The sequence below is a fragment of the Propithecus coquereli genome, unplaced genomic scaffold (genome assembly GCF_000956105.1).
Source record: "Propithecus coquereli isolate 6110/MARCELLA unplaced genomic scaffold, Pcoq_1.0 Scaffold200, whole genome shotgun sequence".
NCBI lineage: Eukaryota > Metazoa > Chordata > Mammalia > Primates > Indriidae > Propithecus > Propithecus coquereli.
In genome coordinates, this window is record NW_012144968.1 from 804,255 (window position 1) to 821,479 (window position 17,225).

General features: G+C 35.9%; 1 protein-coding gene across 1 annotated transcript in view; it reads left to right on the forward strand.

Annotated features, from left to right (window-relative positions):
- Positions 1-17,225, forward strand: part of TRDN (triadin) — a 442,356-nt gene that overhangs the window by 207,482 nt on the left and 217,649 nt on the right. Inside the window, exons 14-15 of the mRNA XM_012643801.1 lie at positions 5,676-5,680; positions 14,582-14,636. Of these exons, the coding sequence (XP_012499255.1) occupies positions 5,676-5,680; positions 14,582-14,636 (60 nt within the window). The remainder of the gene's footprint in view (positions 1-5,675; positions 5,681-14,581; positions 14,637-17,225) is intronic.

Consider the following 17,225-nt stretch of genomic DNA (forward strand, 5'->3'; position numbering starts at 1 on the left):
TGGTCTCTTGCAAATGTCATAAGTTACTCAGAGTGGTACAGGAGGCGAGATGTCAGGTAAAAACAAGTTTTTTTCTTTAATTTAAACACATTAAGGGGGTACAAATGTTTTAGGTTACATGTAATGCTTAAGTCCTGGATATAGGTGTGCCCATTACCCAGATAGTATTCATTGTACCCATTAGGTAGGTTTTCATCCCTCCCATCCTCCCCCCTCCCTCCTGGTTGATTTCCACTGAGTTTTACTTCCCCCTGTGCACATGTGTGCTCCTCAGTTAGTTCCAATTTAATAGTAAGAACATGTGGTGTTTGCTTTTCCCTTCTTAAGATACTTCACTTAGGAGAATGGTCTCCAGTTCCATCCAGATTATTGTAGAAGGTATTCATTCATCCTTTTTATGGCTGAGTAGTACTCCATGGTATACATATACCACATTTTTATTAATCCACTCATGAATTGATGGGCACTTGGGTTGATTCTACATCTTTGCAATTGTGAATTATGCTGCAATAAACATTCAAGTGCATGTGTCTTTTCATCAAAAAGTCTTCTTTTCCTTTGGATAAATATCCAATAGTAAGATTGCTCGATCGAATGATAGGTCTTTTAGCTCTTTGAGGACTCTCCATACTGTTTTCCATAATTATTGTACTAATTTGCAGTCCTACCAACAGTGTATAAGCGTTCCTTTCTCTCTGCATCCACACCAGCGTCTATTGTTTTTGGACTTTTTAATAAAAGCCACTCTAACTTGGGTAAGGTGATATCTCATTGTGGCTTTAATTTGCATTTCTCTGATGATTAATGGTGTTGAGCATTTTTTCATATGTTTTTTGTCCATTTGTCTTTCTTCTTTTGAGAAGCTTCTGTTCATGTCTTTCACCCACTTTTTAATAGGGTTGTTTGTTTTTTTCTTGCTGATTTGCTTGAGTTTTTTGTAAATTCTGGATATTAGCTCTTTATCGGATATGTAGCTTATAAATATTTTCTCCCATTCTGTATGTTGTCTATTTACTCTGTTGGTTATTTCCTTAGCTGTGCAGAAGCTTTTTAGTTTAATTAAATCTCATTTATGAATATTCGTTGTTGCCATGATTGTCATTGGGGTTTTAGTCATAAATTCTTTGCCTAGGTCGATGTCTAGAAGAGTTTTTCCTACATTTCCTTTAGAATTCTTATGGTTTCATGCTTTAGATTTAAGTCTTCTATTCATCTTGAATTAATTTTTGTGAGTGGTGAGAGGGAGGTGTCTCATTTTCATTATTTTTGTAGAAAAATTATGCTTTCCTTCATTCAGCCAAACATTTAATAAATCCATAATATGTGCAGGGATGTCTGCATAATATTGGAGATATATTAGTGTAAAAGACATGGTACTTGTTCCCAAGGACCTTAGAAAAGAGGCAAGTGAATAACTACACTGTGAGCGCTACCACTATAGGGCAGATTCTAGGTCTTACACTAAGATCAAGGCAAAAATATAGAATTTATTTCTCTTCTGATAGGTTGGTGAATATTAGAGATTTTGAATAGGTATGCAACCAGCTTATGTAACGAGGCATTTGACCAAGACACATATAAATATTTTTAATCAGGATGGACATTGGAATACATAAAATTTTAACATTGGTTTATCCCTGAAGATACTTGCTCTTGCAAGTGGCAGACCATCTAAAATAAGGAATGTGTTAGTGTATCCAGCTAAAGTTCTGGAGTAAACTGGCTTTGAGTTCAGCTTGATGCAGGAGTTACCGGAGACCATCAGGATGAAGTTTATCTTTCTCCAATTTTAGACTCTGCTTCCTTAGTAATAGCCAACATAGTTGCAAATTTGTTGTAGGTGCTACCCTATATCCTCTCTTGTTCATGTCCTGTGGGGAAAAAAATAGACTGGCCTCCTGAGAGCTCAAAGAAAAAACCTGAATTGAATCATATTAACTCTTAAAAGCCCATTCCTGAACCAACCTTTGTGGTGAGGGTGAAGGAATAATATGATTGTCTTAGGTTAGGCCATGGGTACTATCCATCCACAAAATAATTACATAAACTTTTTCCAAGTAATTTTGACTGAAATTGGGTTGAGGGGTGATTTCCTAAATTGGGGTAATAAAATCACAATAAAACGGAGTAACTACCACATTGTAAAACAAATATAAGAATTCACTTTAAGAAGTTATTTCTAGGTAGTGAAAATATGGGTGGTTTTATTTATATTTATTTACAGAATAAAATGTGGGAAAACTTTTTTAGCTGCCATCTATGGAGAGAATACTTAAATATTTTAGAAGAACAGCTCAACATAGGATAATGTAGTATGATCAACAAAAGCAAGTGACAACAAAAGCTTTAATTAATTAAAATATTATATCTAAAGAGTGAAATCTTTCCACTATACTTTGTAGTATTAGAATCACATTTGGATAACATTCTTTAATTTTAGTAAAGATATTTTGAAACAAACCAGATTTTATTCAGAAAAAAGTACTTCAGAAATGCGGATGTTTAATATGGAAATGAGGAAGAGGAAGAACATCAAAGTCATGTTCCTAACTTTGATCTACTCTTCTATTTAGGTGTAGACTTACTTTTTATTATCCCTAAGAATGAAGGCTCCATGGTAGAAGTTAGAAGTAGACAATGTGGGATGGTCAAGATTACATAGGGAATCTTTTAAATCAGTGAAGTCTACCATTTGAAGTGTTCAAGCAGTGGAAGAGTGGGAATCTCTCCCAAATTTTTGGAGGTAATCCTGTAACAAATTGGATTGCATTACATTTAAGATGACTTATAAGGTTCTATTTTCCCAAAATTAAACATCTGGCTTAATGAAACTGATGTCTGTCTTACTTAACCATTAATACGAAGTTTTAAATTATTATTGTTGTCATTATCTTAAATTTTGTCACTTGATCAACTCTTTTAGGAAGGTTAGTTTAAAAAAATATGCTCCAGGGTTGATTCCAGGAAGTGAGGTCATAGTAATGTTCACTGTATAACCTGAATTTATACTATCTCTCCTGACTGTCTACTCTAGCATAAAACATTATTGTGAATCTAACCAGAGCATGTTTTATTGATGTCTGCATAAACCAAGGACACCATGGAAAAAATGTATTACTTGTATGGAATAATGATTAATTGTCCTCAGGGCAAAGAAATACCTTGAAATATCTCAGTAGGAAAACTCAAATGACAATAAGCTTAAGGTAGGAGGGAAAGCTTAATAATTACTTATGATGCAAAAAAAGGAAAAAAACTTCAGATAACAAAAATTTCTAGACCAGAAAGTAAGAAGTGTGATTATATTTTAGGAAGTTTGTCTGTTATAAGTAACTGAGGGAGTCAGAGGAGGAGCACATATAATACTTCTGCAATTATAAGCAGTATCTGTTTTTTTCTCAAAATAATTTGTGTCAGTAAAATGTAGCAATTGTGTTAGTCACTGCCCATATCTTTTTAACTATGTTAGTCATAGGATATAAGGTCAAAAATATGAACAGATGAAGAAGCTAATGTTAAAATCATGAGAAGAAAAGGTACATAAAAATAGTTGTCCGGAAAGACACTATGCCAATGTAGAGGTGGGTACGTATTCAAATTACACAAATCAAAGAACAAAGAAAAAAAACAAAACAAAATATTGACAATGTGAAACCAGTCCATCAATAGAATGTGGTGAAACACTTGGGGCCTCTCCCCCGCAAAAATTTGTATATATACCAAAGTTTCCAGGAATTTGTACTACTTATTATTGTCCCACTATGCCACCCATGCACCAGGGGCTCAGTGGATATTTGTGAAGTAAATATTAATACTAAGTTAGTCTTTTGAAAGGGTGATTCTTGGTGATTCCATTACCTTTTAGGAATTGAATCCTACTAGTTAGTTCACTCTCCCTTTTCTGAGACTGTTGTCTTCAAATTGTTCACTTTATTAAAATCCTTATTCACCATTTTATCCTTTTTCTCTATCAGCCAACTACTTTATTTCCTATTTCCCTAAGAAAATAAAACTTAGAAGATATCTCCCATGAGCTCTATCAAGTCCACTAACATACTTCATCTAAATCCTTCCGTTCTCTACCATCTTGGCTGAATACAACACAATAGTGAATATGTTCATATTTATAGAAAAAAATCCTTCCACTGGTGCACAATATGCCACCCTTACCTGCTAACTGAGGAGCATCACTCTAGCAATTGTCTCCTCTGCAAATTCATTGTGACTTCTCTTGGTCATTCCCAGCAGCATAAAATGTGCTCTATCATCTATATCCTGGTGTTGACAGCACAGCCCTCTCAGATTACTGCCCCATTTCTCAGATTCCCTTATGATGAGCTAAACACCTCATAAGAGTTGTCTACACCCTCCTTCCAGTCTCCCGTGTACCCACTTCATTCGGGCTTTAACCCTCATTGCAATTCTTGTCAATTCTCCACATTAACAAATCCAGATGTGAACTCTCAGTTCTCAGGAGCATTTGACAGTCAATCTCTCTTCACTCAGCCTCTTAGACAATCCTCTTTCCTTTTAATATCTCTTGTCAATATTTCTTGTTTTCTTTTGCTGATTTCCTCCTTTTCCTTCTGGGCTCTTAAACTGAAAGCACCCTAAGGCTCAATTCTATGTCTTTCCTCTTTCTCTATACTCACTTCCTTGGTAACCTCATAAAGTCCCATTATTTTAAAACCATTTTTATAATAAGGACTCCCAAATGTGTATCTCCAGCTCTGCCATCTCCCTGACCTCCACATTCATATATCCAATTGCCTATTCACTACCTCCATTTAAGTATTAATGTCTATTAGACATCCCAAAGTTAATATGGTTAAAAAAAAGCTAATATGGTTAATATGGTCAAATCTTTATACAACACCCTCCTGAATGTGTCCTCTATACTCAGCTCTTTACCTCTTATCAGCAAATTATTGCTTTATTTATTTATTTTTTTGCTTATATCTAAATCTCCCTAGTCACCCTTCACTCTTTATTTCTCCTTCTTAATTCATTATGAAATCCTGTCACCTTCACCTTTGAAATATGCTTAGTAGCTCACTCCTTCTCCCTACCTTTAAGAACCACCCCAGCCCAGAACCATCCTCTCTTGCCTTGAAAGGCAAGGTCATACTGTAATGACAATAACAAAAAACCTGAAAATTCCAGCAGCTTTAAAAAATGATAGAATTTATTTCTTGTTCATGCTACACGTTGGGGAAGTTGCTGTGCTCATCATAGCTGCTCAGGCACCCAGGCTGGTGGAGGCCCCACCTTCATCTCTTTCCACGTTTGTGAAGGTTTCCCATCTCACACAGAGTAAAATCTAAAGACTCCACGATGGTGCAAAAAGCTGATGGCTAAAGATAACACCAGGGCAGCATTTCTCATGTAGCCAGGCCATTAACTGAGGTCCTAATCACACATCCTTGCCATTTCTAATCATTTGTTGTTTGAACAAATTTCTTCCATTTCCAATAGAACCCACAGTCTCAGGACTTAGATTTCACAAATATGCAAATTTTAATTTGCCATTTCAACTGAATTTTAGCTTTGCTCAAATTTTATCAAAATGACAGGAATAATTAATGTGTGAGGTCTTTAATAGCAAGTGATTTTTTGAAAAACCACAGAAAGAATGCTAATTGATGTATGAGTTATTTTTTTTCTTGTTTGTAGAGAGCCTGTAAAAATATATAATGCATATGAAAAAAACCACAGCTTCAACTTTTTTATAAAATGGCATCTATTGAAAGAATTTATCCTTGGTGAGAAAGCATGGATGTGTGAATGTCAGTATGAAAGAAGTAGGACAGAGTAACCAATTAGAAATGGGAAAGTGAAATTATGTAGGAAGGAGTTAAAAACTGCAGGTTGGAAAATAGTTTTCATTCAGTCTGGTGCATTAGTGATAGGAGGCATAGAGTTTCCATATGCACCATTGAATGCAGTTTTTAATTAATCATATTCAATGATAAATATTCTTGCCTAACAGAAGATAGAATCAACAAAACCTGGCAACGGGCAATTTGAATTTTTCCCTTTGGTATGTCTCTTTCATCTTGTCCTGCTCATTTGGTGAATGGCTCTTCCCCTAAACTCCAACCATGTAGGCTCAAGTGGGGCTCCAAGTTATCGTCATTGCTCCACCTGTCACTACGCCCATGAGTGGCGGCCTGTGGTTCAAGTTGGACCAGAGCGCTGTCCGTGGACTTTTTGAAAAAGACAACAGGAAGATGGTCTCTTTTCTTAGGTAGTGAAATTGGGTGAGTCCAAGAAATGCTATTGGTCATATTTATACCCTTGTTGTGACAGCCAACCTTGAAAATAATGTTGACACATAGAAGAAAAGAAAAGAAAAAACTAAGGTAGAAGTTTAAAGATATGTCAAGTCTATGATCCAGATGTCCCTGAAAATTAACATCCCCTGACCCTCTTCCTTATGTTACAGGATTTAATTTATTCCTCACTTTGTCTAACTTAGTTTATGTTAGTATTTTGTAATTTTCAACATAAATATTCATAACTCACGTAAACCTCCATACAGGTTTAGAATAGTTATAGTAATTTTAAGACTATTAAATAATGAGAGATAACAAATTATATCAAGGATTTTGAGTTTGATTGACCTCACCTTGCTGTGCAACTTCTTATGGAAGAGAAATAATTTTTCTCTGATACGTGTTCACAGATGCTTAATATTTGGTAGCCTGCTTTAGAGAGTGAACAGATATATATTTATTTAATCAAGCTTAGAACGAAAAATGTATTTGTCAATTCATCACTTGATGTCCAGAAATACATGTTAATGTAATTAAATTTTTTTATGACTAAAATCAAGGACAACTCTCATTTGTTTTAATTAACAAATAAAATAGGAAACAAAATCCAAGTGATTCTTTTAATTTTATTCTGAGCCTAACCTTGCTTTTTTTTATTTTTAATGTGTACAGATGGTATATTATAGCTGGATGTTTATCTGTCCAAACTATTAATAAAAACAGTGAGACAGTCCAAGGCAAACCAGACATAAGATCCCATAATGCTGTTACATCTATTAGCTTTACTAGTAATTATAGTTAGAAAAGAACCCACTATTGTTTGTGTTAAGTGGTAATCCATAATTTATTCCTGTTACATATTTTTACTATTTTTTTCTAATAACCCCTTGAAAACCTCAAGCCTCTCCATTATTGTTTATAGCTATTGTAGATCCATGAGGTTTAAAACCTATGATAATTGTCATTATTAAGATAAACAGAGGATAAATAGAGGAATAGAGGAATGTAGAACTTAACCTTAGGTAGTAAATACTAAAGACATCAAATGCTTTCTACATTAGGCCTAACTCTTGTTACATAAACTTGCACAATTTTATTCAACTATTTTGTCCTAAATTATTGCTTGCATAAATTGTAAGCAATGATGATTTCATCCAATTATTTAAAAAATATTTGGAGCTGGGTGCGGTGGCTCACTCCTGTAATCCTAGCACTCTGGGAGACTGAGGTGAGAGGATAGCTCGAGGTCAGGAGTTCAAGACCAGCCTGAGCAAGAGCAAGAGCCTGTCTCTACTAAAAATAGAAAGAAATTAGCTGGACAACTAAAAATATATAGAAAAATTAGCCGGGCATGGTGGCGCATGTCTATAGTCCCAGCTACTCGGGAGGCTGAGGCAGAAGGATCGCTTAAACCCAGGAGTTGGAGGTTACTGTGAGCTAGGCTGACGCCACGGCACTCTAGCCCTGGCAACAGAGCGAGACTCTGTCTCCAAAAAAAAAAAAAAATTTGGAATGCCCACTATTTTGTGAACAACCTCTTAGGTCTTTGATTCATCATAATCAATTCAGTACAAATTAGTTTTAAAAATCTATTGGATTACTTTCCTTGGGAGTCCAACAGGAGGAATGTTGGATTCAGACTTATAAAGAATATTTATGTTATTAAGTATGAAATGTCTGATTTCATTAAGTAGTAAGTTTGACAGTTAATATCTCTGAAAATTCAGTTTGACACTTATTTTATTTTTATTGTGGAGGTACATCCTCAGTCTTTCAAACACACTTTTTGGCTGGTGATTATCTTTCAGTTTTTTTAGAGCAATATTTGTGAAACCATGAATAAGTAAAAAATCATGTTATTTTCAAATATGAGTTCTGTCATGGAACTAATACAGCACGGACAGCTCGAAGTATCAATAAAGTGTTTGGGAAGGATGTGGCTAATGAACACACAGTAAGCGAATGGTTGGAGAAGTTCCATTCTGCTGATTTTAATCTTGAAAATGAGCCACATGGGTGACCTGAGACCAAGGTGAATAATGATAAGCTGAAAGCTGTAGTGGAAGTGAATCCATCTCAACCTATGCGTAAATTAGCAGCAAGGTTTGACATTACTATTACAACAATATTGGACCATTTGAAACAAATGGCAAGGTAAAGAAGCTGGATAGAAGGTTCCACATGAATTAAACAAGCGTCAGCAGAGAAATCATTTGGAAGCTTGCCTTTCTTTGCTGTCATGACATAAAGGTGAACCATTTCTACACCGTATTGTCTTTTGTGATGAAAAATGGATTATTTTTCACAATCGCAAGCATTCAGCACAATAGTTAGATAAAGATGAAGTGTTGAAACATAGTCCAAAACTGAATATTCATTTAAAAAAAAGCTAATGGTGTGTGTTTGGTGGTCCAGTGCTGGTATTATCCACTACAACTTCATGAAACCTGGCCAGTCGATTACAGTGATGTCTACTGCAACCAACTGGATGAAATTATGAGGATGCTTGTGATTAAGCAGCTGAGATTGGTCAACAGAGACAGGCCAATCCTCTTGCAAGACCACATGTCACAAAAAACAACACTGTTCAAGCTATAGGAGCTGGACTTGGAAACTCTCTGTCATCTGTCATATTCACCAGACTTTGCACCAACTGACTACTGCTTCTTCCAGGCTTTGGACCACTTCTTGCAAGGAAAAATGGGCAATTCCCAACAAGCTGTGGAAAACACCTTTGGTGATTTCATTGCCATTCGCTTCCCAAGCTTCTTCTCTGCTGGCATAAATAAGCAACTATTAAGATGGCAAAACATTGTCAAAAGTTTAGGCACACACTTTGATTAATTATACTGCTTCTTTTTTGAGATATAATAAACTACACTTTTGACTTGAAATGGACATTTCACATTTAATGACCTAATATTGTCATGACTCTTTCTCTATCTGTCTTTTCCCATCCCTCATTGGCTTCCCTGCTTAGTTACAGTTGTGGGTAAACTCTCTACATAGTGTAGCATGATTGCTTCTGTAAGCTTGAGGCTTATAAAGTCATAAAACTCTGAATGCCGAGAAAAAGCATGCAAATTAAAATTCCCATGTAATATTCTGACTGGCCAAACTTGGGTGACATGGTCGGTGTGTGGGCAGAACCAAGTATAGTCATCCGTTGGTATCTGGGAAGGGGATTGATTCCAGAACCTCCCTTTACTTCCTCCCCTGCCAGGGATACCAAATCTGCAGAAGCTCATGTTTCTTATAAAAATGACATAGTATTTGCATATTACCTATGCACATCTTTCCATATACTTTAATCATCTCTAGATTACTTATAATACTGGATATTATACAGTGCTATGTAAATAGTTGTTATACTGTATTGTTTTTTTATTTGTATTATTTTTTATTGTTATGCTGTTAGTTTGTATTGTTTTATTTCCAAATATTTTCGATCCGATCTGCTGTTGATTGAACCTGTGGATGCGGCACCCATGGACCTACAGATATGGAAGGCTGATTGTAATATGCTCACTCCTGTGGTAGACTTTTCCTGAAAAAGGCAAAAGAGAGTAGGTGGAAAGAGAATAGAGAAAAGTTCAGGTAAAGTATGGAAAGAGACCAGCACAGAAACAATGGGAAATGAAGTTGGAAAGCCAGGTCTTGATAGGAAATGTAGTTTGTTTGATTAGCTTTGAGGGCACATCTGGGTACTTTGCCATGGCAAGCCCCTGAAGGGGTAAATGCGGGAGATTGACATGATCACATCTATGCTTAAGAATATTAATCTGCCAATCTTTGTCAGTGATGAGAGACCAAGATAAATATTATTTAAAAAGCTACTTTAATAAATATTACAGAGTTCAAATCTATTAGAACAGTGCTAATGATAAGGCACTCCTTAGGGCCTGATCCAACATGGTGTATCAAGAGGAGATAGCCAAGCAAAACATTACACAGGTAATTGACAAGGTATATGGCAACTGAGGCTCAAAGGGGTGGAAAGAAAACATGCGTCAGTATTTATTTAAATGGATTCATCAACTGAAGAAATGATGAGGCTCGTAAATTTGGAAAGGAGAGCTTTATTTCTTATGGAGGGTTACAGCCTTCAGGGTGGCCATTCTGACGGCCTTGGAGTCATAGGCCTGGGCAGAAGCCAAGAGCACATACTTCCAGGGAGGGACAAGGGGAAGAGTAATTTATGCTGAGCAGCATGGCTGAATATACATATTTAACAGCTATAGGAGGAGTCATGAATATTTGTAGGAGAAACATGCACATGCGCACTGAGCTTCATGCCCCTTCATAGATCCAGATTCAGAAAATGGCGGCATAAGCGTGATCCGAGGGTAGAGTTTTTGGCTCTCTGATGTCAAAAGGGGAAGCAGAGGACATGCGCACCCTGTCTTCACAGCCTCTGAAGAAGAGTCACAACTACTTCATGGTTGGTGTTCTCTTATCAGGAAGGAATAATGGTCAATTGTCATATTGCAACTGCAAAAAGGGAGGAGTGATCACAAGATTGGTTTCTGCTAGTCCTTAGGGAAGAAAGCCTGATGGCTGTGTGCGAGGAAGTGGGTGTACTGAGGCCTGCCTGACCTCCCATCTCAGCATGGCTGGGAACTCAGCTTTAAGGTTTCTCTGGGGTTCCATTGGCCAAGAGGGGGTCTGTTCAGTTGATGGGGCTTAGGATTTTATTTTAGTTCACAGGTTATTAGCAGATAAATTTCCACAGAGAATTTTGAGATCTCTGCTGTTTCCTCATTTTTTAACTAGAAGAAGAATATTGTTAGTAAAAGAAAAATATAAAAGAATGAGAGGAAAATGTATATATTACTGTCAGGATGACTTTTCAAAATGCGTTTGTTTTCATCTCAGCGTTTAAATTGGTTGGTTAAGTGGGTGTTGTTAAACAACATTATGTGGAACCCAAAAAACATTTCCCTTTTCACATTTGTTAACAACGATTAAATTTTTTTATTAATTTTTAATGTAGTTCCTTTGTTAATTAAGTGGTCTCTAGGCAAAAAAAAAATAAAATAAAGCTAAGTGAGACCATTCTGTTCTGTTCAACAGAGTATCTAGCACCTAGCATAATGCCAGTATAAAACAGATGCTAAATACATTCATTGAATAAATAAAGGAAGCATCTTCTGTCACAGATGTATTTTCAGTTTTATTTTCTTTAAAAAGGATTTGCCTCCTGTCTATGAAGTTTTCACATTCACTTTGTCTTTCCCTGTTCACTTTTCTTCACTGCGGTCATGTAGAGAAAAACTAAATATTGTATTCCCAGTCTCCTCCACTGGATGTGGAGTCTTAATTAGCTTTTCAAACACATTGCAGATAAAACCTATTAATCCTCTGACCTTCACTGAATTCAAAACTTTTTGTGTTAATTGTTTTGAGAGAATAATAGACAGTTTTTCTGTTTAAAAAAAAAAAAAAAGTCCTTGCATCTCTGCCAGGAAAACAGTAGAACGGGGAAGAACACTTGAAAGCAGGCTTGTTTTTGAGCTGCCATCCTTTGCCGTTAGTGCATGTCAGGGGAGAGTCACTTGAAAACTTCGTGAAAACCATTTGTTTTCTTATATTTTTATAAAAATCAACCTTTAAAAATGACTTCTATCCAAAACTGGAAAAAAATAGTAGTTAGGTCATTTGAGATAATTGTAATTTTGTTGGTTAAAGCCCTGCATGAAAAAGGAACTTATATTTATTGTCCACCTATTACATTTCAAGCACTTTGCTCGAATTATCTCCTTAAAACGTCAGAATTCCTCTTCCTATAGGATTTGACCATTCATGTCAACATTCACTTCTGTTTGCAGTATTTCGATCACTCAGTTAGGTACTGAAAATAAACTGATGAAAATCACCACTGTCATTTCATGGAAGAACAAACAGATCACATATTCATTTGTTTCCGAAAGTAAAAATTCCACTGCCAATACAGAAAAGAATGAAGACTTGAACTCTGCTCTCTCTGATTCTAGAATCAGGGCCAAAGCGCCAGTGATCAGCAACTAGTAGGTGGGGGTGTGAGGATCACCCAAGGAGACAGACACACCAGTTTGCACCTGTTGCACTGCTATAATTTTTACTTGCACTTTCTTTTATTCTCTGAGGTTTCTAGTAAGGATGATTGTACCCAAATCAATTCTTTAAAATTATGAATCTCTAGAGATTTAATTATGTAGAGTACCAGGGTCCATCTTCCCTTCAGAGATTGTGATTCCATTGAATTGGCATAGAGGCTAGAGTTCTATATTTTTAAAGTTATCCTTGGGTGATTTTGTGCTGTCAGGTAAGGAAAACACTTATCAAGGCTCATAAAAGAAGTAGCCATGAGCAGTGAAACAGAATATTCTGCTTGGAGTCAGGAGCCTGGACATGAGGTCTGATGCTGCCACTGGCTATATAGCCTTGAGCAAGTCTCTCATCATCCCGGGCTTCTGCTCTTCCTTTATAAACCAAGGGGTTGGAACAGAGTCAGCGGCTTTCTGTTGGAGTTGGGAGTTGGGTATAGGGGAGGAGTATCTTGTAAGGAGGAGACTTTATCAAAGTATATGAGCTTCTGAGACTCCTATAGCCCTCATCTATCTTCGTGGGAGCTGGAGGTGAGTGAGGAGGTGTTTGTTCTCTTTGACAACAACTGCTTTTAGAGTGCCAGTGTTTGTGATGGAAGTACGTTGTATGGCCTCATCATTACTTATGTTGCAGCAGGGAAAGAAAGATTAAAAACTTTGGTAGATGATCCTTAATATCTCTCTCTAAATCTAAACATTTTTTAAAAAAATTATGATTGGATTTAACAACTTCTTGATTAAATAACTTCTCTGTCAGCTGCTTAGTTTAACTACACACACAACACACACACACACACACACACACACGATGTATGAAACAACAGCTGAAGACATATTTGATGATGTGAGCACAAACTGATTTTTTTAGTGTCTTTCCTAATGAGTTGCTGGAGGACAATAGTGCAAACATCCACCCTTCCTTGCCAGCTGGCTTTTACTCCTAAAGCAGGGAAATAACTGTCACACTTACTCTACCCATTATGACAAGCTGCCTCTGGTTGAAATTATTACAACATGTTCTTATTAGTGTCTGAATCCCACTTCCAGTTGTGCATTACACCTACCTAGTCCTGGATGAGTAATGTTCCTTGTGAGAGCCAAATAAGCAAAATGTGGAATTAGCCTTGGACAAAAATAGCCACTGTTACAAACGTGCTATAAGGGCTGAAATGGTTCAGATCATCATCCCTCGTGTCGTTGCTTAACAAAGGCAGCTAGGAGGGGTTATTGGTCTCAGAGGTGGAATATAGCTGTTGCTCTGTTGGAAGAAAAGTGCTCCTTTGGCTACTTCTTCTTTGTCCACAGGGCAAATACTGTGATATGAGAAACTGGAAAGGTGGGATGTGCAATTGGCAGCTTAGTGTTGAAGGCATTAGGACAGGATTTTCCTCTTTCTGCCCACTGCCAGCTGTCTCTTTCACACAGGTTGAATGCATGTGCCTTGCCTTTGACATTGTGCACTTAAATGCCAACCCGTGTAATTTACAGTACAAAAGGGCAAAGAGTCTTCTCTCTTCTCATTGGCTGACCTTTTAGATTCTGCTTTATAAAGGCATTAAAAGAGCCCCTATGACTATATTTCCGATCTTCAAAACCAATCACAAAATAAGCCCCCGTACAATGCTATTTATATACATTGCTCCCAGTTTCATGCATTAAAATATAAAGAATAATTTGAATCTCTGGACCTGAACATTGAAAACCATTACTATCTCAGTTAGCTGAAAGTAATATCAAATTTCATTCTGAGATTTTGGTAATAGGGGTCAAACATTAGTATTTGAAGAAATATTTAAAACATAGTTTTATATATGGGAATTTAGGCCAACAATACTTGAATCTGAATCTGAAACATATACTTAATGTGATTACCTCAAATTAACTTAGAAAATTTGTAATTTGAAGAGATCTTAATATAGTAATCTTAATGAATAGGTATAAAAGGAAACGCAAAACTGAAAGTAAGGTTGGTAGCATGCAAATCTGCATTCTTGACAAATGATTTGTGTGGATTTAATGATTCTCTCATTCTCCCTAGGTGTTCATTCATTCATTCAATTATTGATTTATTGAGTTCTATCATTAGAGAAGTATTCTTCTAGGTACTAAAAAGACAAAGTTTTTGCATTTTTAGGACTTCATAGAGTAATAAAGGAAACAGACAATGAAGGGTATGTAACAGTATATCTGGGAATGACACTTGCTGCGAAGAATAATGAGGGTAAGTGGATAGAGAATAAGGAAGGTGCTGTTTTTCACAGGGTGGTCTGGGAAGGCCTGTGTGGGGAGATGCTGAGTGCAGACTTGAACGAAGGGAGTGAGTTGTACACATCTTTGGAAATAGTTCCACATAAAGGAAATGCAAGTTCCACAGAGAGGAAATGCAAACACCCTAAAGATCAAGGAAAGTGAAAGAAGCAGTGGAATGGAATGGCATGAATGGAGGTGGGGGTGGTAAGAGGTGAGGTTAACAGAATTGTGGAGGTCTGGATCATAGAATATATTATCCCAAGTGAGATTTGATGCTTTTTAAAGGACCTGAGTACAATTCATTTTGAGCAATTACAAAAGTGATAAAAAGTAGGGTAACAATAAAAATATTTCTCATTTGCTTTGTTGTCTAGCAAAGTTGTTTAATTGCCTCTTACTCTGTCCCCTTACCTCTAGTGATAGTCACTGAATGTTGCATGCAAAAGTCTTCTCTTCAAAAAAGGAAAAGGCTAGTGCCATCTGGTGGCCACACTTGTGAACATCATACTCTATCTTAAGAGTATTTGCAAAGACAAAAGCATTTAGGCCTAGTAGTAATGAAGCTTTCAATAATGCCCATTACCGCTGGGTAAATGTGTCTATTGAGCACTTATAAAACTAGAATGAATTTAGAAACTCTGATAAAATACTGGCTGATTTTGTGTGTACTTCGAGCAATCTTTTAGTTTAGCCCAACAAATATTTTTATCTATACAGTATATGCAATGCAGTTCATACAATAGGTAATAAATAAATTCATGTTCAGTTGAAATGTATCTAATGTATATTTATCAGTGAGGTATCATCTACCTTTTTTAAGTACAAAACTCTAATATCTTTGAATCCAGAGAGAGACCACATACCCTATTTACTGTGGTAGTTATTGCTGTAGCATGATTATTTGGCTAGCACACTTTCTTTCATATAGCGTTCAGCTAATAAATAAAAATTAATTTATAGGATAGAAATAACAATGTTTTAACATTATATACATTTATCTCAAATGTTACAGATTCAGACTGCCTGGGTTGGAGGCTTGGCTCAATCACCTACAATTTGGGTGGCTGAGCCTTAGTTTCCTCATCTGGAAAAACACTAGCAGTTTCCAACCTAACAGGAGTGTTGTGAAGATTAAATAATAAAATGTAGCTAAGTTGTCTAGCACAGTACCTGACATACTACAAGTAATCAATACATGGTAAATATGCTTATCATTATTACATATTTTGTACGTATCACTTGATAAGGTAAAGATCAAATCATGGTCTCAATGGAAAAATTACACATGAAAATATAAGTAGCTTGTAAGGATACTTTAATCTGATCATCCAATAAGCATTAATTGATTTCTTTCTTTGTAGTAAGCACTGTTCTGCCATATCCAATAAACATTTACCTTACTAAGAAGCATTGAAAGCTACAAAAGCGCAAGCCTCTGAGTGTTTAATAATTGTGTTTGCACAGTAGCATCTGGCATAGATTAAATGCTCAATAAATATTTGCTGAAAGAATGGTGGTACATACCCATAGTGCCAGCTACTCAGGAGGCTGAGGCAGGAGGATCACTTGAGCCCAGGAGTTTGAGGTTGAAGAGCTATAATGACACCACTGCACTCTAGCCTGGACAACAGAGTGAGACTCTTTCTAAAAAAAATAAAAAAGGAATTAGAAAGGACTCCTTAAATATTATATAAAGATTATCTAGTTTTACCTCTTATCCATGTAACTAATGTAACTTGATAGAAATTAATGTTTCTGTATGTAGATGTATACAAAACTGGAATGATTCACAATTATATTATCATTACATTTTTAGCTAGGAGAATGATGTCAGCAATAATGCTATCCTAGGGTACTCATTTTTTTAGCAATAATAAAAAGATTCTTGCATTACTAATTGTGAGCAGGATCCTTAAAAGAGGAATTCTGGCACAAATACACAAATCATTGAATTTGTATATCTTGTTTTTTTTTCTAATATGTAATGTGTGTTTTAAGGCTTGACTCTCAAAATAGCAATTCCATTTGCTTATTTTCAAGTTCTTAGTCTTGCTTGGGAGTTATTTATTATTACACTTATATACTTCCCTATTTTCTATTCATCTAAAAACCTTTCTCTACAACATACAGAATCAGAGATTTAATTTTCCCTGACTTAAAGAAAAGCTGATACTGGCATACATAAAATTGCTATCTGTCAAATGAGCTCTAGAATGATGTCAACTTCTTGCTAATATTCAATATGCATCCATGGAAATACTCCTTTAAACAATGAATTTCAGAATATCAGTGCAATGTGAAAATTTTTACTGTCTCTAACTCATGTATTCCTATAGATCCTGTGGAGTGAATTCTTATTAAACATAAGGTAACACTTATTCTGTGTTTTAATGATAATTCAGTGGTCTCTAGAATTTTCATAACTCTGCATAAAAAGGATTTAGTAACCTTAAGGTTAACCTTGATCAATATTTCAGAAAGTATTATTAAATCATTATTTATCGGAACCTAGAAGAAATGCTAATCACAAAGACCCAGCAGAGGTTCACCAAAATCAAAAATCTCATGTAAAATTAACCTTAATTCTTCATCAGATAATTAACTTGGAAGATCA